The following is a 15,249-nucleotide window of genomic DNA, read 5'->3' as shown; positions in this document are numbered from 1 at the left end:
TATGTTTTTAATTTAGTTTTGTTATTGTGTTATTTGTTTTTTTTTTCTTTTAAACTTCCTTAAACTGAAAACAAAGAAAAACAACATTGCCATTTTATTTGTTTTGTCATATTTTAAATTTTTTAACTAAAAAAACATGTATAAATTTTAGTTAATTCAATTATTAACTGAAACTAAGTATTAATAAGTTTCAAAAAATTTCAATTTTATTAATAATTAAGAGATTTAAAATTTCGATTAATTTGATTAACGATAAATTGGTTCAAGTAGTAATTGAACCCACAAGAAATATTGTTGAAATTTGTTGAGGGTTACTGTTTGCTTTAGAGTGTCTCATATCCACAAGAAAATATTGTCTTGTAGGGATTTTGTCTTCCATGCTCTAAAGAGAGCCTAAAAGGTTAATGGAATTTAGAGAGCTCCTCGATTAGTAGAGATATGACTTACAAGTTCATGAAAAATGTGTCAATATTGTGTAAAATATTAATTATGCACATTGCACCTACGGGGGTTTGAACCACCAACCAAGGCATATAGGCCTTACCTTTACATCTATGGTACGATATAATTACACAATTACATAATTTTAAATTAAAAAAAAGTATCAATTATTATAAAAAAAATTATCAATAATCCTTGAAAAAAACATTCTCTAAACAAGTAAATTTAAAATTAAATTATAGTATGTATATGTTCGTCTAAAGAAGTACTCAACAATACGATTATTAATAAAATTAATAAGAAAAATAAACATCCTATGCAATTTTTTAATAATTATTGCATCCCTTTTTGTGTTATTCTCTCTTTAATATTAAACACATACTCTTTATTATAATTAATTGATGATTAGTCAATTATAAATGCATAGAAACTCTCTCTCTCACTGCTAAAAGTTTTAAATTATTCAAATAAGATTAGTAAAAAAATATAATTATATTTTTAAAAAATAAATATATGTTCTAAATTTAATTATTATTGTATAAAAATATTTTAAAACTTAAATAACTAATAATAATAATAATTACCAAAAATTTCACATATTTATAATTATAAATAATTACACCAATTTGCAATTACTAAATGATTCTCTAAACATACAATTTCTGAATTTGAATTTGATATTGTGAACTAGAAATTTGTTCTTAAAACTTAAAAAAAATAGGATAAATTATCAAAATAGTCACTTTTGTTTCCTTTAAGTTATATTTTAGTCATTTATGTTTGAAATGTTATGTATTAGTCACTTATGTTAATATGTTGTAACATTTTAACTACTGATCCATTAATTGCCATTAACGGTGTAACGGTAAACTGACGTGGCACGTTGAATCATCATTTCTAACAAAGAATTTAGGTTAAATTAAACAATCGATCCCCATATCGTTTTAAGCAATTTAATTTTTCCTTTTATATTCTTTTAACTTTTCTTTTTTTTTCTCTTTTTTCTATTCTCTTCTACTTCTCCCTCTATTTTCCTCCATTCTCCGTTTCTTTTAACGTAAAAAAAATTAAATTACTCAAAAGAAAAAAATATAGGGACCAATTTTATAATTTAACTTAAAAAACTTATGAAATATAACGTGATTGTTGCCCATCTAATCCCTTAATAATAAGATCGGGATTTGATCTTTGTCTATTTACTTGTTTGAAGAGCACCTATTACAAAAATGAATTAATCAATTATTATTATCCACACTAGGTATCCAAATTTCCACCATTCACATCATTAAGATTTGATCCCATAATATATGAGTAGAAGATGAACGCTATTTCCCAAAGATGTCAAAACCGAACAATTCGTTTTTATACACTGCATTATTTTAGTATCAACTTGATAAAAAGGTATCCCCCATTTAGTTATGGCATTTGACTTTCTCTGTTTTCAAAGATGGCCATCTGGTTCAATGTACTGTTAAATTCTTTTGTTTCTTTCTGTACCTTCCAATCTCTCCTCATCCAGATTCTGCCATGCCAAAACCCAAACCACAGCTTCCAACCCATGCCCTCGTGGCCGCTATTGTTGTTTTACTTCAATTCCCGGAACTTTGTGTAGCCAAAACCAGAAACAAATATTGCAACTCAACTGTTTGTGGAAATGTCACAATCAGCTACCCTTTTCGATTACCAACCCAACCTCCCAACTGCGGCGAACCTCGATTCGAACTCGACTGCGACAGCAACAACCGCACCGTTTTATCCTTAAACCATGGCAGATTCTACGTCCAAACGATCTGGTACGAATACTCTACGATCCGAGCTATTGACCCAAACCTCGCTGTGGATGATTGCTCCCTTCCTCGCGGCTCCTTATTGTTCTGGGATAAAATGCCGTATTCTTGGGTTTTCCCATTGAGTCTCATGTATGTAGTGAACTGCACAAAGGCGATTAAATCATCTTTGTATATTGATGCCTCGCGCTGCCCCGTTAACTCTTCCGGTTCCGATCCGCCACCAGATTCATACGTTTATTTTCTGGGTGAACGAACTTCGCCTCGAGATTTCGACGAGTCTTGCAGAATCGAAGCTACGGTTCCTGTTATGGTTCAGAATATAAGTGGCTTCTCTACTTCGGACATCTACGAGAAGCTGTTAAAGCCGGGGTTCGAATTGTCTTGGAGCTTCGGTTCCGAGTCGCAGCAGGCCAGTCCTATCCATGCCCTGTAAGTTCAATATAAAAAAATAATAATAATAATATTGATACTTCATTATAATTGTCTGGTTATATTCTTTGTAAATTTAATATACTTTTATTTTTAGTAATTTGGTTTCTCTATTTTCAGGTCTGATTATTAAAATTATTTTGTTAGAGGGTGAAGCATAGATTTTTTTAATAGTTTATATCTTTATAATTTTTAGAAGATTAAATCAAATTTTTATCATTTTTAAGGAGTTAAAGTGTAATTTTACTTTAATTGATTAATTTAAAATTTTAAAAATTTTAAAGGGCGTAAATGAAAATTTTTTTCATCTTTAAGAGGGCCAGGGGCCTGCCCGCTCCCTAGCTACGCCCTTAATTACTACCTCATTTTTAATTATATTATTACCAAGTAAATATTTTTTATTTTAAAATGTTATACTGATAAATTTTATAATATTAACAATTAAACTTAAAATTCTTGAAAAAAATAGTATGAAATTCTTGAAAAAAATATAAAGATTAAATTTTAAATTTGTGAATAGTAACCAGAGAAAGATGTATAGTTTTTATTATTTTTTATAAATATATATTTATCATTTTAATTTAAAATGAGGTATATTTTCTCTTAATTATTTACAAATATTTTTCAGTTTAGGAGACTTGGAATATGCCTTGCAAAGTTACATTGACAGCTTCATCCATTACTTATTCAAAGGCCCCCATATTGCCCATAATTCATATTATGCACCTAAAAGTATGGTTAATTTCTAAAACTTCCTTATTATTTGTAATTTTTTTCTTTTATTTTTCCCTTATATTCAATTAATTATTATTTCTTACTTTTATTGTTTTTTTAGGTACTTATATTTTATGTCTTCAAATAACAGGTAAGCTTTAAATTTTAGCTAAAATGAATATTTAAAGAGTTTATTAGATATTTTAAAAAAATACTAATATGTTGAAATTTAATTTTCTTTTTAAAGGAGGATTTATCTTAGCAAGGACTTTGCCCGGGATAATTTGCTTGATTGGACTTGTTATTTACAAATGGAGAAGAAGACATTTATGTGCGGATGATACGATCGAAGAGTTTCTTGAACGTCAAAAAGATTTGATGCCGATAAGGTATTCTTATCGCGAAATAGAGAAAATGAGTAATGGTTTTAAGGATAAATTAGGCGAAGGTGGTTATGGTTCGGTGTTTAAAGGAAAGCTTCGTAGTGGTTATTTTGTAGCAATAAAGTTATTGGGGAAGGCGAAAGGTAATGGCCAGGATTTCATCAATGAAGTTGCTACGATCGGGAGGATTCATCATGTTAATGTGGCGAAACTTACTGGATTTTGTGTTGAGGGATCAAAACAAGCTCTCGTTTATGATTTTATGCCGAATGGATCTCTAGATCGGATTATATTCGCAAAAGAAAATAAGATTGACTTAAGTTGGAAAAAGATGTTTGATATTGCGCTTGGGGTGGCTCGAGGACTCGACTACTTACATCAAGGATGTGATATGCAGATTTTACATTTTGATATCAAGCCGCACAATATTCTTTTAGATGAGAACTTTACACCAAAAGTTGCAGATTTCGGTCTTGCTAAACGGTTTTTTGTAGATGATAGCATTGTATCTCTAACAGCAGCACGAGGTACGATAGGTTACATTGCTCCTGAATTGGTCTACAAAAACCTCGGAGGCATCTCATATAAAGCCGATGTTTACAGCTTTGGAATGTTATTAATGGAAATTATAGGAAGAAGGAAGAATATGAACACATCTGCTGAACACGAAAGCCAAAAATACTTCCCATCATGGATTTACGATCGATATTATCATGGAGAAGATGTAGATTTGGGAGATGTTACGGATGACGAAAATATTATCGTGAAGAAGGTGGTGATAATAGCTTCTTGGTGTGTACAAGTAAAACCTAACGATCGTGCTTCGATGAGCAAAGTCTTGGAGATGTTTGAAACGGATGTCGAGCTCCTCCAAATGCCTCCGAAACCTTTTCAACTTCCCTTTGAAGTACCAACGGCTACTCAATCCTATGCTTCAACAAAAGATCAACCCCATGATAGTTCAACTGATGAGACATCTTATTTACTCTATTCTTCAAATGAAATTAGTGTAAGTAAAGTGTAACCTACCTTTTCATATATGATTCATTGACCATGGTTGGTTTAATTTGGTTTTTTTTTTATTTTTCTTTTATTTCGAGCTCTAATATTCTTTATGACATGTTTGTATATTATAATTGTATTTATATATTTATAAAAAAAATTGTTGTATTAATAATTACAAAATCTTATTTTAAGTACTGTTTTTTAGAAAAATAAAAATAAAAAATTTTCATTTTAAATAATATAAAAACATATAAATGATGTTATCTTATTAAAAACAATTAGGGCATGTTTGGTTGAAAGTAATGGCTAAGCCATTACATGCCTATTACCAGCCTATTCTGCTTTCATTCCAGGCTTAAGCAGAGATTTTTGGGGATTTCTGTTCTTTTCCCTCTTCACCGTTTAGCTATTCATGAAGAACCCTATTCTACCCTAACCAAAATTTCACCTCAAAAACAATCTCAATCGGCAGCCATTTCACGTACCCTTCGACTTCGACATTCCTCCCCTTCATCCAAGGTCAGGTAAACATTTTTGCTTCTGCTTTCTTCATATCATCTTCCTTACTGATTCATCGAAAGAAACAATGGCAGAGCCTTGAAGAAGTAGAGTATCTTGACGTTCTCGTTCTCACTAAAACCAGTAAAAAAATCGGCGTTTCCAAGCCCAGGCATGTCCCTTCATTCTTGTCCATTTCTGGATTATCTGTTTTTGATCTTTCAACATAAAGGATTACTTTACAACCTTTATTAAAAACCTTTTGGTATTAAAAAAATTCTCAAGCTTTTGGTATTTTAAGATTATTTTGTCTTGCTAATAAACTTAAATGTCAATGCTTTTAGGGTAGGAGAGGCACCCTTCCCTCAAATTCCTGCAAAATTCCTAAGGATAAAGTAAGTTTCTTTAGCTTGAGTCTTAGAATAGCTCATTATATATTCTTCTTTTTGGCTGAAAATTGAAAATTTCTATCTGTTGTGTGAACACGATGATTCTGATCTGTTGGCTTCCTTTTTTTTTTTCTGTACCATAATCTCCTAGTATATGGCTTGGCATACATAAACCGATTTAGAGACCTCTTAAAGGAATTCAATAAATAATACATGTTGGAGTCTATAAGGTCATAGGCATAGACAACTTGGAGTCACAAAGGAAATGTTTAAAGGACAGTGAGAGCAGGATACAGTCTATAAGGGTTGTCGTGATACACGGGGAACCTATTAGATGATGAGCTTAGGTTCCTTTTAGTGGTTTGGTGTGTTATAACTAGCTAAACCCCTTATATTTTGTTATTTCAACTATAGATGCATACTTCTGCCGATTTTTGTTCCTTTTTCCCTCTCTTCTATACTGCATGTCAAGTTTACATTTTGATTCTGCCATGAGTCGATGACCAAGTTTTCACCGAGAATTCGAAACTAAATGATAGTTCCTTTTCGTTTTCGCTTAAGATATGTTCCATAACCAATCTGGTTAAAATATTTTGGTAAGTGTTGCTACAAAAACTTAAAATTTGAACTCATTATTTTATTTTTGAAGTGGTAGAATGATCCATATTCAGTTATTATTAAAAAAAAAATTCTTGTCCATTTTTGGATTGCCTGGTTGGTTCCTCTTTCTCTTAACTGGCTGAGCTTGAGCTGTTGGGTTACTAAATGAAATTAAAATCATGTCAAAAGTGTTGTATGTATCATCCTGTATCTATTCTTTCTTTGAAATTAAAATGAATTTCCCACACTATGCTCTGTCTCGTTTGTTTAAGAATAGAATCTGTATAGGTTTCATTTTGATCATTTGTTTTTCCACAGTAGGGTGAAATATAAAATTAAGATTTTATTGTTAAATGAGCATAGTATTAAATGAATCTTAAACAATATGAGCAGATTATATTGTTAAATGAGCACTTGTGGACGGAGAGTGTTGGGATAAAATTGCATCCCTTGAAGAATCTTAAACAATTTAAGATCAATCTTAATCTTGTTCCGGTTGAAAGTGATATCAGGAATTTTTTATATTTATATAAAAGTAAGCAAATAAACAAATAATTGGAAGATTTGAAAGTGAATTTATATCTCATTTATTTGAATCAAGTTTGAATTTTGGAGTCTATCATTATTTGAAGATTTTTATCTAAATATCACTTTTGATATTGTTCTTAGAATATAAAACTGATGAAGATGTTTGTAATTGAAAAAAAATTATAACCTCAATAGTATAGGGATGTAATTGAAACGTTTTAAACTTTATGGTATTTTGGTGCAATTAACTATTAAATAATTTAAAATGTATAATAGTTTTTCAATCATTAATTATACCCATTAATTTAATGTCTTCTTTTACACTTTGACACGAAGTTTTAAGTGTGGTCCACTAGTCCGAAAGCACCCACAAAAGACAGCCTATTTACATTTAAGAACCCATCAATGATTACTAATATAATTCCAAAAGAGAACAAAGCTTGCAATTATTTATATTTATAAATGAATGAAGAAGATTTAGTTGTAAATAATTATTGAGTTAGCTTCTTTTTTTTTAAATTTTAATGAAAAAAAAAAGAGCAATAGACCCTAAACCAGCAAACTTTATGGAAGTTCCAATATATTACTAAAAATTGAGTTGGTTCTAAAAGTAACTGTGATTAAAAATTAGACAAAGATGTTCATAATTAAAGACATTTCTTTTCTTATATTTTTGGGTCTATGATAGTTATTTAATTGGATTTGGACTGTTATTTTTCTATTCATAGATATATAGCCTTTGACTTTTGACATTGAAATTGAAATTGACATGCATTACATTATATGCTTAATCCACATGGGAAAGAAACACTTCTGTTTTCTGTTTCTATAAAATTGTGTTAGTATGTTAGGTTTTGATTATTTATGAACGATTTATATTCGAGGTTCATAGTTGTCTTTCTCAATAATGCTATTTTCAAAATTTGAACATGAATCTTCTTGTTGGATAAGTCATATATATTCTGATCACTTTCTGTTAATTCTTATTTCGCTTGCTTGATTGCTTCTTCCACCTACAGTTGAGCTTCTTGTATTCACTGAACCACTGTAACTTCTTTAGAAATTAAATTCTTTGATTTTGTTTTACTTTTATTAAAATTAGTATTGAAGAAATGTGACCCTTTTATTATGATTTGAAGATATGTAACACTTTAATATCTTACAGTAATGGCTCGTCTGCCTTTAATAGTACAAAGTGTGAGGCGTAAAAGAATTGGTCTTGCATTGACAATATGGTTGCAATTATGTACAGTTGCGAGTTGGTTCTTAATTACATTAGGTGCCACTGGGAAAGATGCTCAAACTGCTGTTGATATTATTGAAGAAATAGATGCTGAGGATGCAGCTACTACAAATACTCATGAAGAAAGAAACGATTTCCATGGATGCGAAGCTGATGTTTCTTTGGATGACGTGGATCTTTCAGACACACAACAGCAACCAGCTATAAACCAAGGTGATTCCACATTTTCAAAGAAGAAAAAAAGGATTTTTGATGTAAGTGATCATATTTCTTCTATTTCATTTAATGATGCTGCCATTTTATTGGCAGAAAAGATCAAGACTGTTGGCGTTGAAATCAGTCGGAGTATTGCCTCTGAGGTGCTAATTCAACAAAAGTTAAAAATGACCATTCAAGAAAGTGCTCTAAAATTATATTCAACATTATGTGAAGTAGAAGGTTTAACTGATGATGAGCTCTATCACGCATTGATCAAAATTTTAGATTATCCAACGCAAATGCTTATTTTCTTTAGTTTACTGTACAATTGGAATAGGTCAAAAGATTTCTTGCTGACCATTAAATATCATGGTTCTGTTGATGATATTTTGGTAACTTTTTGTGTTTGTAATATTTGGATGGTATAATGACATGATAAAATGTCATTACAATGTTGTAACTTTTTGAGGTTGTAAAATTTTATAACATATGGATTATGACATATAAACTAATGAAATCATGTCATTTCTTGTTAATATATGAATATTATGTTTGGATGTGAAATATAATTCTCAAGTTATTTATTACTTCTTATATTTTATTTTTTATTGTGGAATAATTAAATTATTTGTTTCACTAATGATATTTTATCACATTATGTAGTGCAGTTTAAAAATAATAAAGTAGATTATATATTATTTTTATAGTATTATATATTATGATTTTTTTAATTCATATAATAATAATTATATTAAAAATTTTATTAAATTATATATTATTTTATTAAATTATATTTAGTAATAATTATGTTAAAATATGATTAAATTATTTATTATTTTTATTAAATTATTTTTAACAATAATCTTATTAAAATTTAATAATAATAACAATAATCATCTACTTAAAAAAATTTTATTAAGGGTATTCTGGTCATTTTAGTTTTTTCTTATTCTATTATAACATCATTCCATTCAACAAAACACAAGAATATTATTACAGTTATATTTTATTCCATTCAACTAAACAGTTAAATTACTGATTACAGCTCTATTTCATTACAGCTCTATTCCATTACACCTCTATTCCATTACAGTGAACTAAACGTACCTTTAAACTTATTGGTTGTTCATTGCACCAAACATCCCAAACTATGATAATTTTTTTTATAAATCTTTATAAATTTTTTATAAATCTTTATAAATTTTAGTTTATAAATTTTTTTTATAAATCGATTTATTATATATATTAACTAATTTATATTTAAATATTTTTTTATTTTTAAAAATTTTGTAATGTTTCGCTAATAATATGATTATGAAATTAAAATATAATAATATATAATTTTAATTTTTTTTAAAATGATAATTGAATGTAATTTATTCAATTAACTAATATAGTATATTTACTAAATTATATAAATTTATTTTATATTAATTAATTATTAAATTTTATAAAATCTAGTCAACATAATAATAATTTTTTTAATAAACATAAAAAAACGATATAACATTTTTGGATTTTTAATTATTTATTTAAAAAAATTATATTTTTTAAACATAAATTGTTTTACTTTCGTTGACCCATGATAATCTGTCATTAGTTGATTTAATTTTTTAACATAAAATGTATAGATGGATAATGGATATACAAAATGAAAGTACGGTAACCAAATTAATAAAAATTCTAAACTGATAAAAAAATAATTCAAATATCAAAATAATAATTGAACTATAGGAGTAAAAGCCTATTAATTAATTTTAGGGTAAATTATATCGTTAGTTATTAAACTATAAATAATTTTTTGTTTTGTTCACTTACAATTTAGTCATTGAACTCTTCAAATTTTTATATTTAAGTCACTGGACTATTAAAATTGATGTTATATAATTTTCTCTTTTTGCACTGTCTGCACCAATTAAAAGCTCTCTTTCCATTTTCTTCAACAATTTATTTTTTTTATAAAATAGCTTTGGATATTATGAATCTGTGAATCAAAAATTCAAATAGCTTATTTATCTGATTTCCAACATTAATCGTCAGACTAACCTGGATCTAAGGTATATTTTTTTTTACTTATCAATGGCTATCGACCCACCATATTAATTATTAAATCGTTACTTAAAACTCGTTGACGGGACTTTTTTTATATATAAAAAAAATTAACAACTGAATCACTTAAATAAAAAATTTTAAATAATTAATAATTTAAGGACGAAATTATAACTTTTATAATTATATTACGCGTGGACTTCCACAGATATTAATAATAGTTTGAAACTTTGGCATACTCCAAAGTCCAAACCATATAAAACCAATCAAAAATAGATATATTTTGTTAACAAAATTCTATCACATTTTTTCACAATGCTGAAACTAGAATTACCTCCATTATCAAGCCTCATCCTCATCTTCCTTCTGTTTCTATGTCCCCAATCTTCCATCTCCAGGACCCTGACCAAGCCCTGCGGCGTTACTCAGTGTGGAAACGTTAACATCAGCCACCCTTTTCGCTTAAAAACTCAGCCGTCGGAGTGCGGCGACCGCCGCTTCGAACTCGACTGCGAAGCCGATAACAACCAACCCACGTTCTTCAGGCGATATAATAAATTCCAAGTCCATGAAATCTTTTACGAAAATTCAACACTTACAGTTTCGTATCAAAATCAGGTCACCGATAATTGCTCTCTTCCACCGACCGGTCGATTCAACGAAGATTTTTTCTTTTGTGAGAAGCTTCTCTTCCCGGCATGGCTCATTGACGATGAAAAACTTAGGGACCGATATAGATTTTTGTATATTGTGAATTGCACATCGCCGGTAAATTCATCGATCTATGTCGATGCCGACCGGTGCCGGAATAGGTCGTCAGATTCGTTTCCGACGGGTTCCTTCTTTTATTTCTTAGATCGGGACACCACTTTCCCTCGCGATTTCGATCAGTCCTGCACAGTCGTCGCCGATTGGATTCCGATTAAGGTTAAGAAGAATATCACAGCCCTTTCTACTGCGGAAGTCTACGAAAAGCTATCAATGGGGTTCGAATTGACCTGGTCCAATCCACAGGGCCAAGATCTCTGCTCAGGCAAGCTTTCATTTACTCAAATGTAAGACATTTTAAACTTCTCTTTTTCCTGCTATCACTCAATTATAAAAAATAATTACAAAAATAATAACCCATCTATTAAATTTATTATACGAATTTTAAAAGCCACCACTTAAGTTTTTAAGATTTTTGAAAAAGTACATTTTTTAAAGTTTATATATATAAACTAAAATTTATGTGATATAAATTTAATATACAAAAATAAAATAAATATATATTATAAAAATATGAAACAGTTGCTGGCAGGTCAAGCATGAAAATTGAATATTAAAATTTAGATAAACTATTAAAATAGTGAATTTTGTTTACCTACACTTTTATTTAAATTATTTATATTTAAAATAATACGTTTTAATCACTTACGTTACCGGTTGTAACATTTTAATCATTGAGCTGATAATTGCCTTTAATGGTGTAATGATAAGTTGTTGTGGCACGTTAAATTATCATTTCAAACAAAAAATTTAGGTTAATTTATACAATCGATCTCTATATTATTTTTTATTTTGAACAATTTAATTTTTTTATATTCTTTTATTTTTTTTTTCATTCTCTTTGTCCCTTTATTTTCCTCCCTTACCCATTTCTTTTAACGGTAATATTTTTTTATATTTTTCATTTGTTAAAACTAGTCCGCAAGCTTATCTCATTCGAAAAAAATTAAATTGTTCAAGAAAAATAAAAGTATATTGTCCATACTTTTAAGCTCAAACTGTTTTTGGATTGGTCCGACCTACCCAAAAGTCCATTTTATTATTTAAAAATTAATAAATTATTAAAAATATAATTTTGTAGTTGCTATTTTATATATTTATAATTAAATTTTAATTTAAAAATATTTTTTATTATTTAAATTAAATTTGAGTCGGATCAGCTCGAAGTGTAAAAAACTCTTTATCCAAGCCCGGCCCAACTCGGGCTGGGTATCCTAGTTGACTTATGAATTTGAATTATTATAACTTATTTTATATTATTTTATATATTTTTATAAATAAATTTAAATAAAAATTCAAGACGAATCAACTTAATATTTTTTAAAAATCAATTATATAATCTAAATAGGTTGTATCATTTAAAAACTCATGGTAAAAGGCTTCTATTGCAAAAAAATTATAATGAAACATCAAAATTATTACAAGTATGGATGCATTTTTTATTAACTTTTATTTATCATTATTTAAGACAAAAAATGAATATTATTTTGCTAATTCATTATTTAAATCTCTAATCCATAATTTATCCCTAAATTATCTTCTACTTCTATATTTTCTAGATTGGCGAAGGGTCGAGACGCCCTAATAGACTACCTGAACAGCTTTACATATTACATTATCCATCGCCCTCTTATATCCGCTTTCAATGGTTTTCCACCTGAAACTGATAGTAAGCTTTCTCCATCTCTTTATTTATTACTTTTTTTTTCATCTTTATAATTCATTGTTATTAAATTATTGTTCGAGCATCATGTTAATGTATTATCGTCTTTAAATGTTATTGTACCGAAGAACGAGATTGATGCACTCTCTAAGTTTTGTCACTGACTCTTAAAGATAATTTAGAATTGCCTCTCGATAACTCAACATACGAGACCATGACCATTGAAGAGTTTTGCGTGATAGCATGGTTTCGCTTGTTTAGATAATAATAAATATTCGTAAGTTCTTTTCTTTTCAGAGTCAAGGGACAAAATTTGAGGGTACATTATTCTTCAATAATTATTTTTTAATACAATGATATACAATACTTTTGTTTATGTACTATAATTATACGATTTTTTTTTTGTAGGAACATATATTATGTGTATCGGAATAACAGGTATGTTTTTAAATATAGATATAAATTGAAAAAAATTAAATATTTTCTAAGATATAGACTAATGTATTTTTATTTTCTGGAAAAAAGGGGGAGTGATTCTATTAAGAATGTTGGTGGGGATTTTCATCATGATTGTGGTTGTTACGATCAAATTCCGAAGGAGACATTTATCCGCTGATGATATAATTGAGGAGTTTCTTCAAAGTCAAAATAATTTAATACCTATAAGATACTCTTATTATGAAGTGAAGAAAATGACGAGAGATTTCAAAGATAAGCTAGGTGAGGGGGGTTATGGCTCGGTGTTTAAAGGAAAGCTTCGTAGCAATCATCTCGTGGCGATAAAATTGTTGGGTAATGTAAAAGGTAATGGACAAGATTTCATTAGTGAAGTTGCTACACTCGGAAGGATTCATCATGTTAATGTGGCAAAACTTATTGGATTTTGTGTGGAGGGAACAAAACAAGCGCTTGTTTATGATTTTATGCCGAATGGATCTCTAGATAGAATCGTATTTGGCAGAGATGATAGAATCACTTTTAAGTTGGCAAAAAATGTTCGACATTGCACATGGGATTGCTCGAGGGATAGAATACTTGCATCGAGGATGTGACATTCAGATTTTACATTTTGATATCAAGCCACATAATATTCTTTTAGATGAGAACTTTACACCTAAAGTTTCAGATTTCGGTCTTGCAAAACTATATTCTGTAAATGATAGCATTGTATCACTAACTGCAGCACGAGGTACAATTGGATACATTGCTCCTGAATTGATCTACAAAAACCTCGGAGGCATCTCGTATAAAGCCGATGTTTATAGTTTTGGAATGTTATTAATGGAAATTGTTGGAAGGAGGAAGAATATGAATGCATTTGTCGAACAAACAAGTCAAACATACTTCCCATCATGGATTTACGACCGATATCATCGAGGAGAGGATATAGATTTGGAAGATGTAATAGATGATGAAAAGATTATTGTGAAAAAGATGGTGATCACAGCTTCATGGTGCATACAAATCAAGCCAAGCGAACGTCCTTCAATGAGCAAAGTCTTGGAGATGTTTGAAACTGATGTCACACTTCTCGAAATGCCTCCAAGACCTTTTCAACTTCCTTTTGAAGTATCGTCTAAAGATCAATTCTATAATAATTCAACCAATTCAACCGAAGATCAATCACATGGTACTTCAACTACAGGGACATCTAGGTTGCCTTCTTCAAATGAATCTAGCTTAAATATTATGTAACCAATCAAATTTTAATTATTGTAATATATTAGATCCGATTATATTTATACAAGTATCTTATCTCGTATATCGAGTCTTAATTTAATTAGTATCATTATTGTTACAATGATTAAGAGAGTGTAGATTTAAACGCACTTAAGCGTGTTTTTTCCAATTAAAGATAAAAAAAAATATGAGTAGATTGATCAAGGGTTAATAGGATCAAATGAGCTTGAACTATGGTCTATATTTTAGATTGATCCCCTAATGTTAAAACATTTTAATTGAGTTATTAAAATATTAATATCGTATCAATCAGTTAATTTTATAAACTAATCATTCGATCTAAAATATATTTAAAATACATAGACTAGATTATAATTGTAAATACATGCACCTATTGCATAAATAACTTGAATTTGATGGATTTTTTTAAAAAATAACCTTCCTATATTTTATTGACAATATATGTTTTTTAACTTATCATATCCAAATTGTTTATGGCGTAGGTACATATGTTTACAATTTGATTTACACATTTTAAATATGATCAAACCATTCGTTCATATTTATAAATGGATAACCAAACTTGTTCAGGCACACCCATATTATATATATTTTTTAATATAATTATTATCATGCTATTTCTTTCTTTTATTAATTTTCTAAACATAAAAAATTTAACATTATATAAATTACATAATATTTAAAAAGATATTATAAACTTCAAAATGAATTAAACTCAAGTTTTGAATATTAGACCTTTAACTTAACTCATATTTTAAACCGGACTAATTTTTTTATCCAAGCTCCTTTTTACTCTAATATTCCTCTCAAGTTATGAGCAAGTTTTTGGATTTATTCGAATAACCTGACC

General features: G+C 28.7%; 1 protein-coding gene and 1 pseudogene across 3 annotated transcripts; both read left to right on the top strand.

The window, feature by feature from the left end:
• The first annotated feature begins 1,639 nt into the window (after window positions 1-1,639).
• On the top strand, window positions 1,640-8,233 carry LOC107886164 (LEAF RUST 10 DISEASE-RESISTANCE LOCUS RECEPTOR-LIKE PROTEIN KINASE-like 2.3). Of its 3 annotated transcripts, XM_041080037.1 has the most exons (8): window positions 1,640-2,660; window positions 3,289-3,392; window positions 3,496-3,525; window positions 3,622-4,766; window positions 5,116-5,286; window positions 5,356-5,432; window positions 5,605-5,655; window positions 8,030-8,233. In XM_041080037.1, the coding sequence occupies exons 1-5, from the start codon at window positions 1,969-1,971 to the stop codon at window positions 5,119-5,121; spliced, it is 1,977 nt and encodes a 658-aa protein (XP_040935971.1). In that variant the 5' UTR covers window positions 1,640-1,968; the 3' UTR covers window positions 5,122-5,286; window positions 5,356-5,432; window positions 5,605-5,655; window positions 8,030-8,233. The 3 variants fall into 3 exon arrangements, with proteins under 3 accessions (XP_040935971.1, XP_040935969.1, XP_040935970.1); XM_041080035.1 differs by having other exon boundaries at window positions 1,665-2,660; window positions 3,622-5,281; XM_041080036.1 differs by having other exon boundaries at window positions 1,665-2,660; window positions 3,622-5,286.
• Window positions 8,234-10,582: 2,349 nt separating this feature from the next.
• Window positions 10,583-14,460, top strand: LOC121209411 (rust resistance kinase Lr10-like; annotated as a pseudogene).
• The last annotated feature ends 789 nt before the right edge of the window (window positions 14,461-15,249 follow it).

This window comes from Gossypium hirsutum, chromosome A11 (assembly GCF_007990345.1).
Source record: "Gossypium hirsutum isolate 1008001.06 chromosome A11, Gossypium_hirsutum_v2.1, whole genome shotgun sequence".
Lineage (NCBI taxonomy): Eukaryota > Viridiplantae > Streptophyta > Magnoliopsida > Malvales > Malvaceae > Gossypium > Gossypium hirsutum.
Note: the sequence above shows the minus strand (reverse complement) of the source record. Positions and strands in the feature narration are given on the sequence as shown.

Excerpts from the sequence above, each read along its gene's own strand:
- LOC107886164 (XM_041080035.1), top strand. The coding sequence starts at position 1,969 with ATGCCAAAACCCAAACCACAGCTTCCAACCCATGCCCTCGTGGCCGCT. Across the intron at positions 3,393-3,495 it reads TTCATATTATGCACCTAAAA|GTACTTATATTTTATGTCTT; the intron begins GTATGGTTAATT and ends TTGTTTTTTTAG. Across the intron at positions 3,526-3,621 it reads TTTATGTCTTCAAATAACAG|GAGGATTTATCTTAGCAAGG; the intron begins GTAAGCTTTAAA and ends TTCTTTTTAAAG.